This window comes from Rhinatrema bivittatum, chromosome 4 (assembly GCF_901001135.1).
Source record: "Rhinatrema bivittatum chromosome 4, aRhiBiv1.1, whole genome shotgun sequence".
Lineage (NCBI taxonomy): Eukaryota > Metazoa > Chordata > Amphibia > Gymnophiona > Rhinatrematidae > Rhinatrema > Rhinatrema bivittatum.
In genome coordinates this window covers 326676254-326697710 of record NC_042618.1, presented here as the reverse complement: position 1 = coordinate 326697710, position 21457 = coordinate 326676254, and the positions used below count along the sequence as shown (strand labels likewise).

The following is a 21457-nucleotide window of genomic DNA, read 5'->3' as shown; positions in this document are numbered from 1 at the left end:
TTGGCTGCCGGTCAAATACAGGGCCCAGCATAAAATCTTATCACTAATACACAAAACCCTCTACAATGAAAAAATTGAATGACTAACCTCTTCACTTCACTTCCACACCCCCTCAAGAACCACCAGATCAACCGGAACAGGGATGCTACCAATTCCTTCCCCCAAAATTGCCCACCTAAATAATGTAAGAGAAAGATCTATCTCTATTGCTGGACCCCTTCTATGGAACTCCATCCGCAGGAATTACGACTAGAAGCTGACATCAAATTATTTAAAAAGGGGATTAAAACTTGGCTTTTTAAACAAGCCACCAAGAGCTGTTAGCATAATTATCTAACACTACTGATTTAATACCAAACTAATGTATATTTTTATTTATTATACTATCTCTACCCTAACTATACTACCTCTCTAAGGGGGTCATTTATCAAAATGCACTAAGGATTTTCGCATGCGTTAAGGGCTTATCGCATGTGAAAAGCCCTGTTAACGCATGCGATAGGCCCTTACTGCATGCGATAGCACCATATCGTATGGTGCGATGCAAATTTGAAAAACAGGAGGAGTTAGGGGAGTGGGCTGGGTTTGCCTGTCTGTGAAGAACTATCGTTAATGCTGATTTTAACTACACCCTTTTGAATAGCGTTTGCGATAGCTGCCGTGACCGGGCGGTAAGGTGTTATCGCCTTTCACAATGTCGAGAGAGAGAGATACTTACCGCAGTTTGATAAATCTAGGCCTAAGTGTTAAAATTTTGATTATTTAGCATACTATTTAGTTTGCTATATTAATTATATTATGAAATAATGTATTTACTTCTTTCTTCTTTGGAAATGCAAATAATTTTAAATGATTAATTGCTAACTACTGTAAAACAATTTAATATGCTCGCATGAAAAGTCAGTATATAAAAATTATTAAATAAATAAATAAATGTTAATGTATTTGTCTTAAATACCATGTCCTTTCTCTCCTCTAGTGTATAGATATTTAGATCCATCTCTAATAGGGCTTTTGGTGCAAACTTTACACCATTTTGGTGGTCCTGCTCTGGAATGGCTCCATGCTATCTATATCCTTTTGGAAGTAAGGCCTGCAGAATTGGACATATTACTCCATGAAGTCTCACCAACTATCTGTATAACAGCGTAATCATTTCCTTTTTTCTTCTAGTTATGCCTCAGTCTATGTACCCTAACATCCTATTGGCTTTGGCCACAGCCTTATTACACGGTTTTGCTACATTGAAATTTTCAGATACATCACACAGGGTTCTCCTCCCTACATCAATAATTCAACCCCTATTATATACCACTCATTTGGATTTCTGCATCTCTGCAATTTTTTATACTGAAACTTAGCTGCCAAACTGTTGACCTCTCCTTGAGCTTTCTTAGGTCTCTTCCAACACCGTCTGCTCCCTCTGCATGTTAGGGCTCGGTGTGCAGTGCTGCCCTCCTCCTGCCAGCAGGGGTCCTCAGTGGGTCCAGGTCTTGGCTGCTCAGTCTTCCAAGCCTTATGGCTTGGGGGTTCTGCTGGCAGCCATGTTTGCAGTATGACTCCGCGCTGCCACACCCTTAAAAGCCTGCTTCAACTTGGAGTCAACCTTGATCCTAGTTGTAGCCTTGTTCTTCTAGCTCTAGCTATTGCCTTGTTCTTGCCTGAGTGGTTGGCCCATTTATTGTAGCCTCCTGTGTCTTTGTTTGTGCTTGTGTATCCTGCTTGTTTGGCCTTAGTTTGGGCTTTCTGATGTCATCTTTTCTGTTCCTGTTTTGTATTTTGCTCCATTTTCCCTATTTTTGGCCTCTATTCTGTCTTCTGGGTTTTGTTCTGTTTAGTTTGCTTTTCTGCCTGGTGGTGCACTCCTTGTTTCTTTTTCTCTGTGGACACCTTTAAGTATTTGGCAGTCCAGCTCTGCCTGAGTGGGTGTCCTTTCATACCCTGTTCCCATTTGCACCTCCTGCAAGTCCTGCCAGCCTCCAGCACCTGAGAGCTCAAGGAGGAGGTGGCTGGTCAGGCAGAAGATCCTGCCCAGCCAACTGTTCTGGGTCCAGCCTGCTCCTGCTCTGGGGGTTACCCCTAATGGCATGCAGTGCCCTGACCCTTCAGTGTCCACTCTACTGTAGATCTTAATGTAATTTGCATAAAGACAAACCTTTCCTCCTAACCCTTCCACAATATTGCTCACAACGATATTGAGCAGAGCCGGTCTCAGGACTGATCCCTGAGATACTCCACTCATCACCTTTCTTCAGCGTGAACTCTGCTTACAACCACACACTGTCATCTATCTCTCAACCAGTTTCTAATCTAATCCATCACCTTGGTACCTTCCCCAGGCTGCTCAGTTTATTTATGAGCCTCCAGTACAGCATCAAAAGCTTTGCTGAAATTCATCCAGCACCTGCTAAAATCTAATTCTCTAGTCACCCAGTTGAAGAATTCTGATGCAATCCCTTTCTGTAAAAACCATGTTACTTGATTCAAGATGCTTCACTATCCTTTCCTTCAGTAGAGTCTCCATTAGTTTTCCCACCACTGAAGTCAGACTAACTAGCTTATAATTTCCAACCACCTCCCTATTATCATTTTTATAAAGAGGGACCAAATCTGCCCTCCTCCAGTTCCACAAAACCACTTCCTTCTCCAAAGATCTAATGAAATGGTCCTTCAGCAGATACACCAGAATCTCTCTGACCTCACTTATTAAAGAACATGAACAATTAATAAATAGAACAAAAATTTAAATCTGTAACTAATAAAGCTGTAATACCAATTCTTAGCAGGTGACATTGAATCTATGTGAATTATCTTGTACAGCCCTGTGTACACTGATGGTGTAAATTATATATATATATATATATATATATATATATATATATATATATATATATATATATATATATATATATATACATACAAAAAACTAAAACTAAACAGAATAAAAACCCAGAAACTCAAGTTTTCAGAAACTTGAGTTTCTGTGTTTTTAGATATATATATAAATTTTATATATATATATATATATATATATATCATTTACACTAACCCAGTTGACAAAATGTGAACTATACAGAGGAGTGTTGTGTTACAGAAGTATAATACTTCAGGTTTGTGTGTTAAGCTGAAACTCAAGTTTCTGAAAACAAAAGAAAAACTTTAAAGCAATCCTTTTCATTTTCAATTACCTGATTAAAGCTTTTCTTAGATTTTGAGTTCTGCCGTTTAACAACTTCTGTCACTGTTAAGTTTAAGCACTCCATTTTTGAATCTGGAAAACAAAACAGGGGTTTTCTTTTAGAATGCCCATATTTGTAACTACAATCAATCGCTTTCCATTTTCCGCTTTCTATTTTTATTTCCGTCAGGAATCTCAGCGGCGTCTAATTTCTCCCAAGCATAAGCTAACAGTTTTCTGCAGCCCCGGCTCCTTGCACCACCATATCCAAAACAGCTGTGGCGCAGTGCATGTGAAAGTATGCACATAACCCGATTTTGCGTGTAATTTTATGCACGCTGGGGAGAGGCGTTCTGGGGGAGGCAGGGTAGGGACTCGTGTGCATGCTTTTCTGTTCTAAGAAGTATGCGCAGAAGTTCACCACATAAGTCACACCCTTGATGGAACAGATGTAAATTTGTGCGGGTGAATCTGTGTGCATACCAACCCACTTACGTGGGAATTTTCAAGGACAAACCTACACGCATAAGCTTGCTTTGAAAATTCAGAGTAAAGTCTGCATGTAAAAGGTATATACGGACATCACCCTTAACCGCACAGTTATAAAATTGCCCTCAAGTCATAATGACAAGCTGAGTTCACCATTTCCACCCAGGTCACATACTTGCAAAAATCCAATAAAACAAATTAACCAATGAAGGTTACGTTTCATGCAACACATTAAAAATAAGTCCAAAGGGCTTGTCTAAAACTCATTGGGTCATCTGCCAAGCAAATGACTTGGGGTAAATTATTCTACAAACGTGAAATAGCCTCTGAAAACACCCGGCATGGTAGTTTCATGCATGTTATTCCTCCCCCCCCCCCCCCCCACCCTCCAGAAATGCCTTTGCATTACAGACAAAATTGAAATTGGGCAATAAGCACAGATTTTTGTGGGTAAAGTAGAATTATACCCACAGAAAGAGCTTTCATTATTGCCCTTCCTATCTGTCCCATGCATACTTGAATTCTGTCACTGGTTGGTTGCTACCATTTCTGTTGGTATTACATTATATTTTGTATTTATATGTCATCTTCTTCCAAAAAAAAGACCCAGATTGACTTAAAACAGAGTAATATAAGGTACAACAGCATATGCAAATAATACATCAAAAATACAATACAAATACAGTAGAGAAATCTCTTGGAACTGCCCCAACCAATCTGTCCTGCAGTGCCATTTACAGCAAGAAGATTTGCCCCAGAACTCGATGCTACAATATGTCATTTGCCATGTCTGTCCTTCTGTCCCATGGTTAACACCAATGGGCTTCTGCCCCTTCACTTTTGTCTCAGGCCTCCACCCCTAGCAATAGGGTCAGTCCCATCTAAGTCAGTCTCTTAAAGATGCAGGAGTTAATATGGCCTGGAGCCCCTGGAACCCTTAGGAGTTGTGAGCTGACTTTACACAGAAACACTTCCCTTTCAGACACTTTTCTTCCAGGCTCATGCCTTTAGAGGAACCTGGTACCCACTGTTTGTAACATCAGTCTTACTCATGCTAGAGACATGATACTATTACAAGGAGGAATTACTACTTACCTGATAATTTCCTGTTCTTTAATGAAGACAGGTTAATCCACACCAGTGGGGTGGAGAAGGAGCAAAGCTGATGTCACGGTATACATACCCCGGGACTGACATCAGCCCACTAGTATTCTCTGCAAAAGCCAGTTGTGGACAACTAAACAGTACATGGACATAACTATTAACAGGAAACCATTCAAGTATTCAGTTAACAGGAAAACACTGAGCTCAGAAAGGAGTGTAATATCACTAATCTAGGGACTGGATCTGACATTAGTAACCCCCGGAAACTCAGCCACCCAGGAGGACAATAGCACCACCATCTGGCTGCCAATGGGCAGAAAGGTGGATTAACCTTGTCTTCATTAAAGAAAAGTAAATTATCAGATAAGTAGTAATTTCTCCTTTCTTAGCATTCAGTCAGGCTAACCCACACAAGTGGAATGTACCAAAGCTATTCGTGAACAGGGTGGGAGGCTGCCCGTGGTCTGATCAACACTGCACGTGCGAAGGCTGCGACCTCCCGGGTCTACACATCCAGGCGGTAATGCCTGGAAAAAGTGTGTAAGGAGGATCACATCGCAGCTCGACAAATCTCGACGGGAGACAACAATCTAATTTTCGCCCATGAGACTGCCTGAGTCCTAGTGGAATGAGCCCTAACCTGACTAGGCAATAGCTGCTCAGCATCCACATCTGCAGCCGTGAGAGCCTCCTTAATCCAGTGGGCTATTGTAGCCCGTGATGCCAGATCACCCTGTTTACTCCCACCATTGATTATAAACAGTCAGTTCATCTTCCTGAGAAGTTTAGAAACCTCCAAATACCTCATGATATGCTGCTTGACATCCAAGATCTGTAACAGGTAATATTCATCCATATCTCTCTCCCTGTCCAATGTTGGCAGGGAATTTGATTGATTCAAGTGAAAATCCACCCCAGAGTCACTTGCAGAAATGGTTCCTGGCAACTCTACGAGCAGAACAAATTGCCACCAGAAACACCATTTATTTATTTATTTATTTATTTATTTAGCGTTTTTCTATACCGGCATTCATGATTAGAAACCACATCATGCCGGTTTACATAAAACAAGGGGTGAGAACAAGAAACGAAAAACAAGTGCAAGGAGAACAAAAGTTACATTACAACAGGGTCTTAAAACTGGGAAGAGAAATTAGAATAAGAGAGACGAACGGAAGAGATTAAAATATTTACATTATTTACATTATGATATGAAATCTGTTGTATAGTTTGCTGTCTCTTGTAAAATTACTATCATTTAGATCGGGTCTGGGAAGGCTTGTTTAAATAGCCAAGTCTTAAGCCTTTTTCTAAAAGACGGTAGGCATGGTTCTTGTCTCAGCTCCGGAGGGATAGAGTTCCATAATGAAGGGCCGGCTGTGGAAAAGGCTCGGTCTCTGAAAGTTAGGTAGTGAGTGGTTTTGGTTTGGGGGACATGGAGTGATCCTTTGTAGGCTTCTCTGATGGGCCTGGTGGAAGTGTGTTGTCTGAGAGGAATTTGTAAATCGAGCGTTGTTTGGTGATGTATGGCCTTGTGGATAATAGTGATGGATTTGTGGATGATTCTGAAGTGTATAGGCAACCAGTGCAGGTTCTTGAGAATGGGTGAGATGTGATCTCTTCTCCTGGTGTTGGTCAGAATTCTCGCAGCTGTGTTCTGGAGCATCTGAAGGGGTTTGATGGAAGCAGAAGGAAGACCAAGTAAGATAGAGTTGCAGTAGTCTATCTTAGAAAAGATAACTGCTTGAAGTACCGTTCTGAAGTCTCTAACGTGCAGGAGCAGTTTGATTCTTTTAAGTACTTGGAGTTTGTAGAATCCATCTTTAGTAGTTTGTTTGATGAACGATTTTAAGTTGAGATGGTTGTCGATAATTATTCCTAAGTCCCTTGTTTGGGTGGTAGGTGGGTTGGTTGGAAGACTCAGAAGTGGGTTACTATTGTCAGGTGAGATGATCAGAAGTTCCGTCTTAGCCGAATTTAATATCAAGTTTAAATTCGATAAGAGGAGATTGATTTCTTTTAGACAGAGTTCCCAGAATTCAAGAGTTTTGGCAATGGTTTCATTGATAGGGATCAGGATCTGCACGTCGTCCGCGTATAGGAAGTGGATTAGTTTCAGGCGGGTTAGTAGTTGACAGAGCGGAAGGAGGTAAATATTAAAGAGTGTGGGTGAGAGGGAGGAGCCCTGAGGAACTCCTAAAGATGAGGAATGTCGGGAAGATTCCTTGTTGTGGATCTTTACCTTATATCCTCTGTTGCTGAGGAATGAGTTGAACCATGATAGGGCAGTTCCTGATATTCCTATGTTCGACAGTTGGTTGAGGAGGGTCGAATGGTTGACAGTATCAAACGCAGCCGAAAGGTCTAGAAGGATGAGTAAGAAGGATTGGCCTTTGTCTAGTCCCATGATGATGTTGTCAGTCAGGGATATGAGTAGAGTTTCCGTGCTTGATGCTTTACGGAATCCATATTGAGAGGGGTAAAGTATTTTGTGGTCTTCAATGTAGTTGGAGAGTTGAGTATTGACCAGCTTTTCCATTATCTTGGCAATAAAAGGAAGGTTTGAAATTGGGCGAAAGTTGTTGGGGTCTTTATGGTCAAGATTGGGTTTCTTTAAGAGTGGTTTTAGAGAAGCTAGTTTAAGTTCTTCTGGGAAAATTCCCTGGGATAATGAGCAGTTTATGATATCTGCCAGGGTTTCGGAGATTGTTTCCGGTATAAGAAGGAGGAGCTTTGTAGGTAAGTGATCGAAGGGGTGGGAGGAGGGTTTCATTTTCTTAAGTAACAGAAGGATGTCAGAGGCTGTGATGGGTTCGAAAGATTCCAAGGAGGTTCCTTTGTTTAGTATCTGTAGGTCAGCGGTGATAGGATTGTTACTAGGGGTCAATCGCTTTAGTAGGTTAGATATTTTATCTTGGAAGAAAGTAGCTAATTCCTCGGCTTTGGATTGAGCTAGGTCTATGGGTATATCTGGAGTGTTGATGTGAGTCAGGTTGGATACGTAAGCGAAAAGAGCTTTTGCATCAAATACAAGGTCATGTATTTTGCTCGCATAGTAATCCCTTTTTGATTTTAGTGTGGAGTTCTTGTAGTGATGTAAAGCGAGTTTGTAAGCGGCTAAGGTGCTGGGGCTTGGGGCCTTGCGCCATTTGTTTTCTTTGTGTCTAAGGCTCTGCTTAAGCGTATGGAGGTTGTTTGAGAACCATGGTTGTCTTTTTGTTGAGTTTGTGTTTAGTTTTTTTGCTGAAAGAGGACATAGTTTGTTTGCTACTGTCTCGGTGATGTTGTTCCAGGATAGGATGGCTGAGTTAGGGTCAGAGAGGTTAAGATAGGGAAGCTCTGAGGTGAGCTGGTTGTTGAGGTCGTTAGAAGAACAGGATTTTCTGTAGAGAAATGAGGATTTCGGTGGGGGATTTTTTCTGAATTGGGTCAGGGAGAAAGTAGCGGTGATTAGTGAGTGATCTGACCATGGGACCGGAGTGCAAGAAGGAGGGGAAGTGTATTTGATTCCTGCATTCACGAAAATGAGGTCCAGGGTGTGGCCGGCTTTATGGGTAGGCTTGTTGACAATCTGATTAAAGCCCATAGCTGAGAGGGCCATGAGTAGAGCCTCGCAATTGGTGGTAAGAGTAGGGTTGTCCACATGTAAATTGAAATCTCCTAAAACAATAGTTGGGGAGTCTAAATTCAAGTGTGTTGTTATGATTTCTATCAAAGGGGAGGCATCTGAGTCCAGGAGACCCGGAGGGGCGTAGATGAGTAGGACTTGGAGATCGGCTGTTTTGAAAAGTCCTACTTCAAGTTTAGAATCTGACTTGACTGGAAGCTGGGTGAATTTCAGCTCTTTTTTAGCTGCCAAAAGGATGCCCCCTCCCCTTTTTTTGAGACGGGGAAGGGAGAAGAAGTCGTAGAGATCGGTGGGGAGTTGGTTTATTATTGCTATGTCTGTTGGTTTGAGCCAGGTTTCTGTTATGGTACATATGTCTGGGTTGGAGTCCAAGAGATAGTCATTGAGGATCAGGGATTTTTTGGTGAGAGATTGAGCGTTGAATAGCGTAAGGGAAAATAGTGTTAGACCTAATAGTTGTGTGAGAGGAGAAATCATAATAGGGATGAGGGCTGTGTAGTTGCGAGATCTTTGTGTCATTGTGGTTTTTCCTGTGTGGAGGGGATTGTGTTGTAGAACTGGGATAGGAAGTTTCAAGGTCATTCTGACCTGAAGAGTAAGGAATGTTCAGTTGAATTTGAGTGCGTAGATAATTGTGTATGTAGGTAAGGTGGATGCTGAAATGGCTGACAAACGTTGGATCTGACTGGGTGAATATTGTGATGATGAAAGCTAGTAATGTTGGGTGAATGCTGCTTTGATGGGAGTTTGTAACGCTGAGTGGATGATGTGCGGATGAGAGCTGGTATCGCTGGGTGAATGCTAGTTGAATGCACTAGACTGTGTGCCGCGTTGTGGGTCCTGAGGTGGCTGTTCGTTGTGTGTGAGTCCGTTGTGGGTCCTGAGGTGGCTGTTCGTTGTGTGTGAGTCCGTTGTGGGTCCTGAGGTGGCTGTTCGTTGTGTGTGAGTCCGTTGTGGGTCCTGAGGTGGCTGTCCGTTGTGTGTGAGTCCGTTGTGGGTCCTGAGGTGGCTGTCCGTTGTGTGTGAGTCCGTTGTGGGTCCTGAGGTGGCTGTCCGTTGTGTGTGAGACCGTTGTGGGTCCTGAGGTGGCTGTCCGTTGTGTGTGAGTCCGTTGTGGGTCCTGAGGTGGCTGTCCGTTGTGTGTGAGTCCGTTGTGGGTCCTGAGGTGGCTGTCCGTTGTGTGTGAGTCCGTTGTGGGTCCTGAGGTGGCTGTCCGTTGTGTGTGAGTCCGTTGTGGGTCCTGAGGTGGCTGTCCGTTGTGTGTGAGTCCGTTGTGGGTCCTGAGGTGGCTGTCCGTTGTGTGTGAGTCCGTTGTGGGTCCTGAGGTGGCTGTCCGTTGTGTGTGAGTCCGTTGTGGGTCCTGAGGTGGCTGTCCGTTGTGTGTGAGTCCGTTGTGGGTCCTGAGGTGGCTGTCCGTTGTGTGTGAGTCCGTTGTGGGTCCTGAGGTGGCTGTCCGTTGTGTGTGAGTCCGTTGTGGGTCCTGAGGTGGCTGTCAGTTAAGTGTGAGAGTTGTTGAAGAGGTCTTAGATGCCGTTTACTCACAGTGCGTTTCTCTGGAGTCTGTGGTGGATGGACGTCTGTGGGCTTTCCATGTAGTGGTTAAAGAACGAGTGGCAACAATGGTTAAAAGACCTTGACTGTAGCTTTTTCAAAGTAAGTAACCTCAAGAAGAGGCTACGCAGTGGATGTAAGTTGGGACCCGCCAGAAAATCCAGAACCAGATTAAGACTCCACAAAGGCACTGACAACCACAAGGAAGGACGAAGATGCTTCATCTCTTTTAAGATCCTGGCCACATCTAGTTGGGCTCACAAGGATTCACCATTCACCTGACCTTAGAAACAGACAAGAGCCGCCACCTGTACCTTCAAGAAATTAAGAGCCAAATCCTTAATCAACCCATCCTGCAAAAAATCCAAAATCAGCAGGATCTTAACTGAACGAGGATGAACCCTTCCTTCCTCACACCAAGCCTCAAACACATGTCAAACCCAAATATAGGCTAAGGAATTTTATTTTATTTAAATTCTTTTAATATACCGATGCTCAAGACCAGGTCTTATCGTACCGGTTTACAATAAACTAGGGGGTAAACCAGTTAACACTGAAAGCGAAAGTTACATTACAACAGGAAGTGTGGAACAAGGCTGTTAGAAAAAAAGGGATAGATTAACAATTTCTAACTGGAGAGCAGAGCATGTAAGCAGAGAGTAAGGAAGTGGAGAACTTCTGTGCTCAAAGTAAGGTGGAAATCACAGCAGCAGAGTATCCTCGCTTCAGCAACCGAGCCCTCTCAAGGGTCACACCATAAGTCAAAATTGAGTCGGAGCTTCATGACGAATAGGCCTCTGCTGCAGTAGATCCCTGTGAATCAGTAATTGGAAAGGAGAGTCCACCAGGAGCCTCTGTTGCGCAGGAGGGAGACCCTTGGGCCGAGATGGGATTGACGCTACCCGTAGGCGAGGCTCTACGGGTCCCCACTGTCGGTAGGCGGAGCTGGCTGGCTGACTGACGGAGGCCGTCTGGAGCTTCGCTAATACCAGCGCTCATTCCCCGCAGGTTGAGCCCTTGGGTGCCGGGGCTGGCTGGAGTTAGGTGGGCCTCTGTCCGAGGTCTTCTGGGAGATGATAAGGGAGTCAGCCAGGGGCCAGCAACGGTGGAAATGGAGAGTCTGTACTGGACAAGGCGTAGTCCCGGAGACCCAGGCGCCAAAAGGAACAAGAGTCAGACAGGGGGCGCCCAGGTAAAAGCAGGCCCAAGCCCAAGGTTGAGACTATAGAGGCATCATAGAACAGGCTGAAGTCAGGGCAGGCGGCAAGCAAGGAGCAGTGGCAAGGCAAGGCAGAGGTCAGGACTAGGAGATGATCAGAAGCATAGTCAGGCAAAGCGGAGGTCAGTTCTAGGAGATTATCAGAAGCGTGGTCAGCCAAAGCAGAGGTCAGGTCCAGGAGAAGATCAGTCCGTAAATCCAATAGAGTAAGATGAAGCACAGGAACCAGGAGAAGATGAAACCAGGATCAGGAACACAGAAGGAACTGGAACCAGGAACACGAGGAAATCACCAGAGGAGGCAATGAAGTACATGTCCAGAGTGGAGACCTGTTGCAAAGGCGACTAACAGGAGCTGGGCCCGGCCTTATATACCGGAGCTCAGTGACATCATCATCTGGGGCCGCGGGTTGGATTCCCACCGCAGCTCCTTTAAAAGGAACAGAGATGCGCGCGCCTAGGGAGGAGCGCGGTGTGGGACAGCTGCGTTTCTCCACGGGCCATGTGGGGAGGCCCGCTGTGGAGCACAGGTGACTGCCATGGAGACAGGAGCACCGGGGATGGCTCATGGTCGGGGACGGCTCATGGTCAGAGGCAGTGGCCCACTGCCGCGAGAGAAGTGGAGCCAGACGCTGGAACAAGCAGAAGAGGGTAAGAGGGCCTGGCTGCGGGCCTGCCACAGCCAGCACCCGCAACAACTTCTGCATATCATGGCCTCCTATACCAATCTGGTGCTACCAGAAGCACCTATCCTGTGTATCTTTCAATCCTTCAAATCACTCTGCCCGACATGTGCCACAGGGAAAAGGCATATAGAAGCTTGCCTTCTGGCCACTTCTGCATGAGGGCATCGATGCCCAAAGGCTTCATATCTCTCCTGCGTCTGAAGAAGTGAGAAACCTTTGCATTGTGTGATGTCGCCAGGAAATCTAGAAAAGGGAGGCCCCAGCAGCCCACTATGAGCTGGAACGCTTTTTTTGACAATTCCCATTCTCCTGGATCCAGATTCTGTCTGCTGAGAAAGTCGGCTCTTACATTGTCTTTTCCTGAATAAGGATGAGATCTCCTGAAGATGGACCTCCACCAATTCCATGAGTTGGGCTATTTCTTATGACACTTGCTGACTCTTGATTCCTCCCTGGCAAATGATGGAAGCCACTGTTGTCATATTGTCTGACATTATTCGAACCACTCGACCCTGCAAGTGGTCAACGAATCGCAAGCATGCCAACCAAATGGCATGGGCTTCCAGCCGACTGATGCTCCAGAGACTCTTCTATGCTCCAGCGCCCCTGTGCTGTCAACTCCTGACAGTGAGCCCCCAACCCTGGAGGCTCGCATCTGTCATGAGTACTAGCCAGTCCGATGTTCGAAAGGGAACACCCTTCCTTAGATGATCCACTTGCAACCACCACTGCAGTTGGATGCTGATCTCTACCAGTAAGTGAAGCTATATTGAGTAGTCTTGCCACTGTGGACGCCAACATGCAAGCAATGTGCGTTGAAGAAGATGCATATGCACCCTTGCCTATAGAACTACCTCTAGGGTGGCTGCCATCAACTCGAGTACTTAAGGTAAGACTATACTGTCGGGCATATTATTTCTGTCAATAGCCACACCTGTGCCATCAGTTTCTGAATGCGGCTCTCCGGTTGGAACACCCTGCCTTGCTTCATATCAAAACGAACATCGAGATACTCTAGTGTCTGGGATGGCTGCAGATTGCTCTTGACCAAGTTCACCACCCAACATATTTCCTGTAGCAAGGAGATCACCTTGTGCGAGACCTGAAGGTTCTCTCACACTTTTGGCCAGAATTAGCCAGTCATCTAAGTATGGATGGACCAGAATGCCATCCTTTCTCAACACTGCTGCTACCTCCACCATGATCTTGGAGAAGGTTCAGGGCATGGTGGTCAAGCTGAAGGGTAGCACTCAAAACTGATAATGTCGCCCCAAAACAGTGAAACACAGAAATCGTTGATGCTTCAGCCAGATGGGAATATGCAGGTATGTCTCTGACAAATCCAGAGACGAAAGAAACTCCCCCAATTGTATTACCATTATCACCAAGCATAAAGTTTCCATGAAGAAATGAGTCACTCGTAAATGACAGTTGACTCCCTTGAGATTCAGGATGTGGCGAAAGGAACCCTTTTTCTTGGGTACAATGAAATAAATAGAATATCGGTCTGTATTTACTTGTGACATGGGCACTGGGATCATGGCTCGCAGGCTGAGGAGCCTTGACAAAGTACATTCCATTTCTGTCTCTTCTGCAGAGTACTGCAGGAGACATCATGAAAATGTCCCGAGGAACACTGAGTAACATATAGAAACATAGAAACATAGAAATGACGGCAGAAGAAGATCAAATGGCCCATCCAGTCTGCCCAGCAAGTTTTGCACTTTTTTTTTTCTCATACTTATCTGTTACTCTTGGCTCTTAGTAACCTTTTGGTTCTATTTCCCTTCCACCCCCACCATTAATGTAGAGAGCAGTGTTGTTACTGCATCTAAGTGAAATATCTAGCTTAATTAGTTAGGGGTAGTAACCGCTGCAATAAGCAAGCTACACCCATGCTTATTTATTTACCCAGAACATAAGAACATAAGAACATAAGAAATTGCCATGCTGGGTCAGACCAAGGGTCCATCAAGCCCAGCATCCTGTTTCCAACAGAGGCCAAACCAGGCCACAAGAACCTGGCAATTACCCAAACACCTAGAAGATCCCATGCTACTGATGCAATTAATAGCAGTGACTATTCCCTAAGTAAACTTGATTAATAGCAGTTAATGGACTTCTCTTCCAAGAACTTATCCAAACCTTTTTTGAACCCAGCTACACTAACTGCACTAACCACATCCTCTGGCAACAAATTCCAGAGATTTATTGTGCGTTGAGTGAAAAAGAATTTTCTCCGATTAGTCTTAAATGTGCTACTTGCTAACTTCATGGAATGCCCCCTAGTCCTTCTATTATTCGAAAGTGTAAATAACCGAGTCACATCTACTCGTTCAAGACCTCTCATGATCATAAAGACCTCTATGATATCCCCCCTCAGCCGTCTCTTCTCCAAGCTGAACAGCCCTAACCTCTTCAGCCTTTCCTCATAGGGGAGCTGTTCCATCCCCTTTATCATTTTGGTTGCCCTTCTCTGTACCTTCTCCATTGCAACTATATCTTTTTGAGATACGGCGACCAGAATTGTACACAGTATTCAAGGTGTGGTCTCACCATGGAGCGATATAGAGGCATTATGACATTTTCCGTTTTATTAACCATTCCCTTCCTAATAATTCCTAACATTTTATTTGCTTTTTTGACTGCTGCAGCACACTGAGCTGACGATTTCAATGTATTATCTACTATGACGCCTAGATCTCTTTCTTGGGTGGTAGCTCCTAATATGGAACCTAACATCGTGTAACTACAGCTAGGGTTATTTTTCCCTATATGCAACACCTTGCACTTGTCCACATTAAATTTCATCTGCCATTTGGATGCCCAATCTTCCAGTCTTGCAAGGTCCTCCTGTAATGTATCACAGTCTGCTTGTGATTTAACTACTCTGAATAATTTTGTATCATCTGCAAATTTGATAACATCACTCATCGTATTCCTTTCCAGATCATTGATATATATATTGAAAAGCACCGGTCCAAGTACAGATCCCTGAGGCACTCCACTGTTTACCCTTTTCCACTATGTAATTCAGTCATTGTTGGTTGTTGCCAGTATATAGATCATTCCCCCTGCCGTTGAAGCAGAGAGTTATGCTGGATATGCATTGAAAGTGAAGTATCAGACTTTCTCCTCTGCTGTTGAAGCAGAGAGCTATGCTGGATATGCGTGAAGTATCAGTCTTTCTCCCCTGCCGTTGAAGCAGAGAGCTATGCTGGATATGCATTGAAAGTGAAGTATCAGGCTTATTTGGTTTGGGGTAGTAACCACCATAACAAGCAAGCTACTCCCCACTTTTTTTGTGAATGCAAATCCTTTTTTTCCACATTTCCTCTTGCCGTTGAAGCTTAGAGCAATGTTGGAGTCACATTAACCGATTCCATATCTGAGCCAAAGAAAATCCCATTTTAATTTCTTTTTGTAAAGTATTATGTTTCTGCTTCAACTCTGCTTCAACTCCAGAGCATAGCCGTCTCTTATCACCTCCAGAACCCACTGGTCTGAAGTGATCTCGACCCACTTCCAATAAAAAAAGAGAGAGGTGACCTCCTATCTCTTGTTTCCGGGGGTGGGTTGGCACACCTTCATTAAGGGAGTCAGGAGGCACCAATGCTCGAGCATGCACCCTTTCTGGGCTGCTGGGACAAAAGTAATGAGACCTATCCAAAAGTCGAGCCCTCTGAGAAGCCGCTCCTCTGTAGATTCAAAAGCGTTTGAAACCCCTAGCATGACATCTTGCACCAAATGAGCATGTTGCCTTCTTTTCATCCTCTGGTAACCAAGGAAACTGGGACTCATCCCACTTATTGGCCATTTTTTCCAACTCATTCCCAAACAAGAGTGATCTTTTCAAAGTCAATTTCATAAGATTAGACTTTGAAATTGTATCGACCGACCAATTCCTCAGCAATAGCTGACGCCTGGCCGCTATCATTGAAGCCACCTCTCTGGCTGAAGTGCAGATCAGGTCTCAGCTCACATCTACCAAAAAGGCGGGCCCGCCAGTTCCATCACTGCCCTGGAATTCAAACGAGATTCATCGACTTCTAGAGAGAAAGAGAAACAAGCAAGTGCGAGCCACCAGGGAATAGCATGAGGCTATCTGCAAATTCATTGCCATCGCCTCAAAGGCCTTCTTACGGATAGCCTCAAATCTCCTATCCTGCGCATCCTTCAATACTGATCCCCCTTCTACAGGGACAGTCGTCTGGTAACGGCACACACCAGTGCATCCACTTTCAGAAAGCGCAACTGCTTTCTTGCCGCTGGATCCAGGGGGTACAGCACTTCCAAGGCTCATCCCCCTTTAAAATTAGCTTTTGGGGCACCCCATTCAAGATCAATCAATTCTTGAATAGCATCCATAATGGGGAAGAAACATAATACTTTACAAAAAGAAATTAAAATGGGATTTTCTTTGGCTCAGATATGGAATCTGCTCCTGGCACCCCTAGCAACTTCAGTGTCTGGGAGATCAGAGCCGGTAATTCATCTCTAGGAAAGAAACGCAACATCGTTCTATAAGGCTCCAATCCCAGAGGAATTTCCCCATCCTCCAGGAAGTAAGGATCGCCTTCATCATCTGTGCCATCTGAGTCCCTATCAGGGTGACCTACAGCAGGTCTGGACGTACTCTGACACTTACCCGCAGAACCAGGTGTGCGGCATCCGCAGCCTGCAATCCTGAACTTTTAGGTTTGGCCAGGGCCACAGACTGCGCCTGAAGAAAGGACTGCAGCCCTTGAAAAAAATCTCACCCAAGAAAAGGCAGAAGAATCCATACCAAAACCAGGGAGCGCTGGCTCTGCACCCACTGAATTGCCTTCCCCTACTGTCAAACCAGTTAGGGGAGCCCCAAAACCAGGCGAAACCTCTGGCAATTCCCCCTCAAGTCCCATTCCCGCATCATGCTGGGAAGGGCCGGGCTCAGCAAAATCTTTCGGAGATAACTCTCCCTGAGCCTCCAAGCAGCCCTGACACAAATTAGAGGGGACGCCAGGTTGTGATGCCCGAATATTGCAAGCAGCACAAAGGGTAAGGTGCTTAGGCTTTTTTGCTAGCAGTGCCATGGATAAACACCTGCTAGCAGCACACTCCCAAAAGCATCTGACAATTGTGCACCCAGCTGCACAAGCGAGCCTGGACAGAGCGCTCAAAAAACAAGCTCTGTCCAGTAAGTGCACACTCGGATGCCCAAAATGTAGGCGCCTAATACACAGTCCAGGTAGGCGCCCACCTGAGCACTCACCTAAGTGCCCACCTAAGCATCCACTTGAACGCACACCTGGGCACACAAGTTTGATCCGACATCAGACACTGTTTTGTGACAGATTTATGTTTAAACAATCTTGTGAACGCCACCGCGTCCTACCATGTGGCGTCTAAGCAAAGCCTGAGAGCAGAGCCTAAAAAGACTCCTCAACCCAAGCTGCCATGACTCCCCAAGCTCCCCCGTTGACAGGAACGGACGTCGGATCAGCATGCCGAGCTCAAATACCAGAAGGAAGGGGTATGGAATCCCTAAAATTAACTCCCCTTCTTTTTCTTCTTTTTCTAGATTTACTCTTTACCTGAGCTCAGCCCATCCTGGCAGAGTACAGAGTTGGTCTCCGGCTGTGGGTGGGAGAGGGCAAAGGCCTTCACTGCCATGTTCAGCTTCCTGCATCCGCTAGCCTCTCAGCTGTTTGTCTCTCTACAGCTAAGTCCACACCAGAAAACCAGCTATCAGACCGAGGCACTCTACTGAGGGAAGGATCCACAGATATCACCTCAGGAAAACTCAACTGAGGGAGGGACCATAAAGTATCACCATAGGAGAGTGGGGTGAATTAATTTCCTTCTTCTTTCTCCTTCTCATTTTTTTTAACGCAATCCCCAATAGGGAGATGCACGTCCACCATCTGCTGGAGACGGAGAATACTGGCAGGCTGATGTCAGTGCAGGGGTATATATATACCATGACATCAACTTTGCTATGTCTCCATCTGTTGGTAGAGGTGCATAACCCACTGGTATAGATTAACCTGTCTGAATGCTAAGAAAATGATGGATTGTAACATAACTAGAGCAACTAGGTAGGCGATTACGCAAAGTAGAGAATATTCTCTTATACAAATGCACAAATGCTCACTGATCACCAAAACTAGAAAAAGAAGTCAAGAAAAAATAATATGGCTGTTAACTTTTGGTAGTTTTGTTGACTACACTTTAAAGCAGGGGTACAAAATTCTGGATCTGGAGGGCTGGAAACAGGTTTTGTTTGCAGGATAACCAAGTACTCAAAAGTTAAATCCAGTGCATGCAAATCTCTCTCATGAATGGGCCTTGCATTTAGCCTGAAACCTAGACCGGTTAGCAGCTCTCCAGGACCAGAGTGGAATACTCTGCTTTAAATGAACCAGTGTACCAGAGAGAAGATTGTCTACAAAACTTGTTGACATCACAAGACCACCATGGGAAAGTGTTTTCTGTAGGTGGTTTGTGACTCCTTGAGGTTGTACATTAGGACAGTTTCATTTCACGTTTCCACAGCAGCTCTTGTGGTGTCACACTTGAGGGCCAAGGCTTCCATACAGCCAGAGCAGTCTGGAGCTCGGCTCAAATAAATACTTTTAAAACAATGATGACACTGCAAGTGCGTATTATGGGCTAGAGGAGCAGCAGGTGGCAGCAAGATTGTGCTTTGACCACCACTGTACCCTCCCTCTCCTCCACTCAATAACTTAGGAGAATTTAAACCCTGTTTGAAGACTAATATTTGAAATTAGTTTGACACCTGGAATTAGCAACAATTCACTTTTTCTTTAGTTGGGGAGAGAAGGGTAGGGGCATTAGACCTTTTTAAAGGAGATCTGTATTTTCAGTCATTAACTGAACGATTTTAATTCTACTCAGTTCCATTATGGTGAATTATTCTTGAAGGACTATCCTGATCTCCAAAACAAACCCCAAACATACTGGTTTTCACAATTGTATCATTCCAACACAAGGGATTACAATGTAGGGGTATAAAACCCAGGCTAGATGTGAATGAAGTGTCATGGTGTCAGAGCTCAATAAGATGCTGACTTCCGACTGAGCAGGAAGCCCAACAGGGCAAAAGAAAACTGCCAGATCAATTTTATTTTTAATGCATGAGAATGTTCTTAGCACTATATGCATGTCCTGGACTTTATTCACAAATTTAGTCCCTAATTAAGATGGGACTGGTTTCTCAAGATCCAGCTAAAATGATAAAAGGGAAAAGGAATTCACGGTAAAAGCCTTTTACTGCACTAGCAACACCAAGAAAAATACACGTGCCCATACACGAGAACACGAAGAGAAATGGGTAGGGATGTGAATCGTTTTAGGACGATTAAAATTATCGTCCGATAATTTTAATATCGTCTTAAACCGTTATGGAACACAATACAATAGAGATTCTAACGATTTATCGTTATAAATCGTTAGAATCGTGAGCCGGCACACTAAAACCCCCTAAAACCCACCCCCGACCCTTTAAATTAAATCCCCCACCCTCCCGAACCCCCCCCAAATGACTTAAATAACCTGCGGGTCCAGCGGCGGTCCGGAACGGCAGCGGTCCGGAACGGGCTCCTGCTCCTGAATCTTGTTGTCTTCAGCCGGCGCCATTTTCCAAAATGGCGCCGAAAAATGGCGGCGGCCATAGACGAACACGATTGGACGGCAGGAGGTCCTTCCGGACCCCCGCTGGACTTTTGGCAAGTCTCGTGGGGGTCAGGAGGCCCCCCACAAGCTGGCCAAAAGTTCCTGGAGGTCCAGCGGGGGTCAGGGAGCGATTTCCCGCCGCGAATCGTTTTCGTACGGAAAATGGCGCCGGCAGGAGATCGACTGCAGGAGGTTGTTCAGCGAGGCGCCGGAACCCTCGCTGAACGACCTCCTGCAGTCGATCTCCTGCCGGCGCCATTTTCCGTACAAAAACGATTCGTGGCGGGAAATCGCTCCCTGACCCCCGCTGGACCTCCAGGAACTTTTGGCCAGCTTGTGGGGGGCCTCCTGACCCCCACGAGACTTGCCAAAAGTCCAGCGGGGGTCCGGAAGGACCTCCTGCCGTCCAATCGTGTTCGTCTATGGCCGCCGCCATTTTTCGGCGCCATTTTGGAAAATGGCGCCGGCTGAAGACAACAAGATTCAGGAGCAGGAGCCCGTTCCGGACCGCTGCCGTTCCGGACCGCCGCTGGACCCGCAGGTTATTTAAGTCATTTGGCGGGGGTTCGGGAGGGTGGGGGATTTAATTTAAAGGGTCGGGGGTGGGTTTTAGGGGGTTTTAATGTGACGGTTTTGCGATTTTTAGATTTTTAGATTTTTCATGATTTTTCACGATTTTTCACGATATTTTACCCCCCCAAACGGCAACAATACGATTCCCTCCCCCTCCCAGCCGAAATCGATCGTTAAGACGATCGAGGACACGATTCACATCCCTAGAAATGGGTGAATCAGCACAAGTTCAAAACAAGAGTTTTCACAAGAGAATGTTTATGAAAGATGCACTAATAGACAGAAACTAGGGTTGAAAAATAGCACTACTGTTCACAGATGACAAACTTGTGCCCCTTTGTCTGTAATTCCGAGAAAAAAACTTTTCACGTAGGTTGGTTGTGGAAAGTTAGCAACAAGTGCAAGACACCAGTTTAAGATTTCCAGCTAAAGGCATATCCTGTTACACAGGCCAAGAAACACTGGATAGAGCCTTTATAATTTTAGTTTGGTCCTCATTTCCTTCTCCAAAGAAAGAGAAAGGAAAAAAAACTCCCTTCCTTGACAACAGCATTCAGTAGCAAGACAAGAGAGGATCAGATTGTCCCATACTACTTAACATTTCTATAGCGCTAAACGACATACGCAGTGCTGATAAAATCTTTTTTTCCACAGGAAAGCAACTCCACACTGCAAGGAAGAGAAGCAAGGAAAATATTCACATCAAAGTACAACCTGAAGTGTGTGTGTGTGTCTTTGTGTGTGTAGAAATGTTAGTCGATTATTTTTAGTCCTTGCTGAATTAATGCCGAGGTTAGTTTTCAAAGATATCCATTTATGTAGGTTAGCCGGATAAGACTTATCTGGCTAACCTACATGGGATATTCAGCAGCACGGCTATGCTGATATCCCCATACTTGCCGTTACTTAGCCATGGAGAAGATCTAACTTATCCAGTTAACTTTATTGGTAAGTCCGACATAGCACTGCCCTGATCCGCCCATTCCCTACCCGAGTTATCCGGCTAAGGAGTGGATTTTCTGAAGTGCGCGTGCTTCCTGGCACGCACACATGGACACACCGCTTTTATAACATGTGAGTGCCGGCATGTGCATGTTATAAAATACGTGGGCCACATACACATGCGCGCCGGATTTCATAGTCTGCACGCATATGTGTGGGTGGCGCGCGCAAGGGGGGCTTTTGCAATTTTTGCGCGGCGACGCATTCCGGCCTTTCCTCCTAGTCCACTCCAATTAAGGAGCAGACTGGGAGGGAACTTCCCTACCCCCTACCTAACTTCCCTTCTCCTTCCCCTCTCCTCTCTTCTCCTCCCCACCCCCTAAACCCTACCTTTTTCTTTTTTTTTTTTCTTTG

At 45.1% G+C, this 21457-nt stretch overlaps 1 protein-coding gene across 1 annotated transcript in view; it reads right to left on the bottom strand.

The window, feature by feature from the left end:
* Positions 1-21457, bottom strand: part of PIK3R5 (phosphoinositide-3-kinase regulatory subunit 5) — a 231083-nt gene that overhangs the window by 19008 nt on the left and 190618 nt on the right. The window contains exon 17 of the mRNA XM_029600332.1: positions 3189-3271. Coding sequence (XP_029456192.1) covers positions 3189-3271 — 83 coding nt within the window. The remainder of the gene's footprint in view (positions 1-3188; positions 3272-21457) is intronic.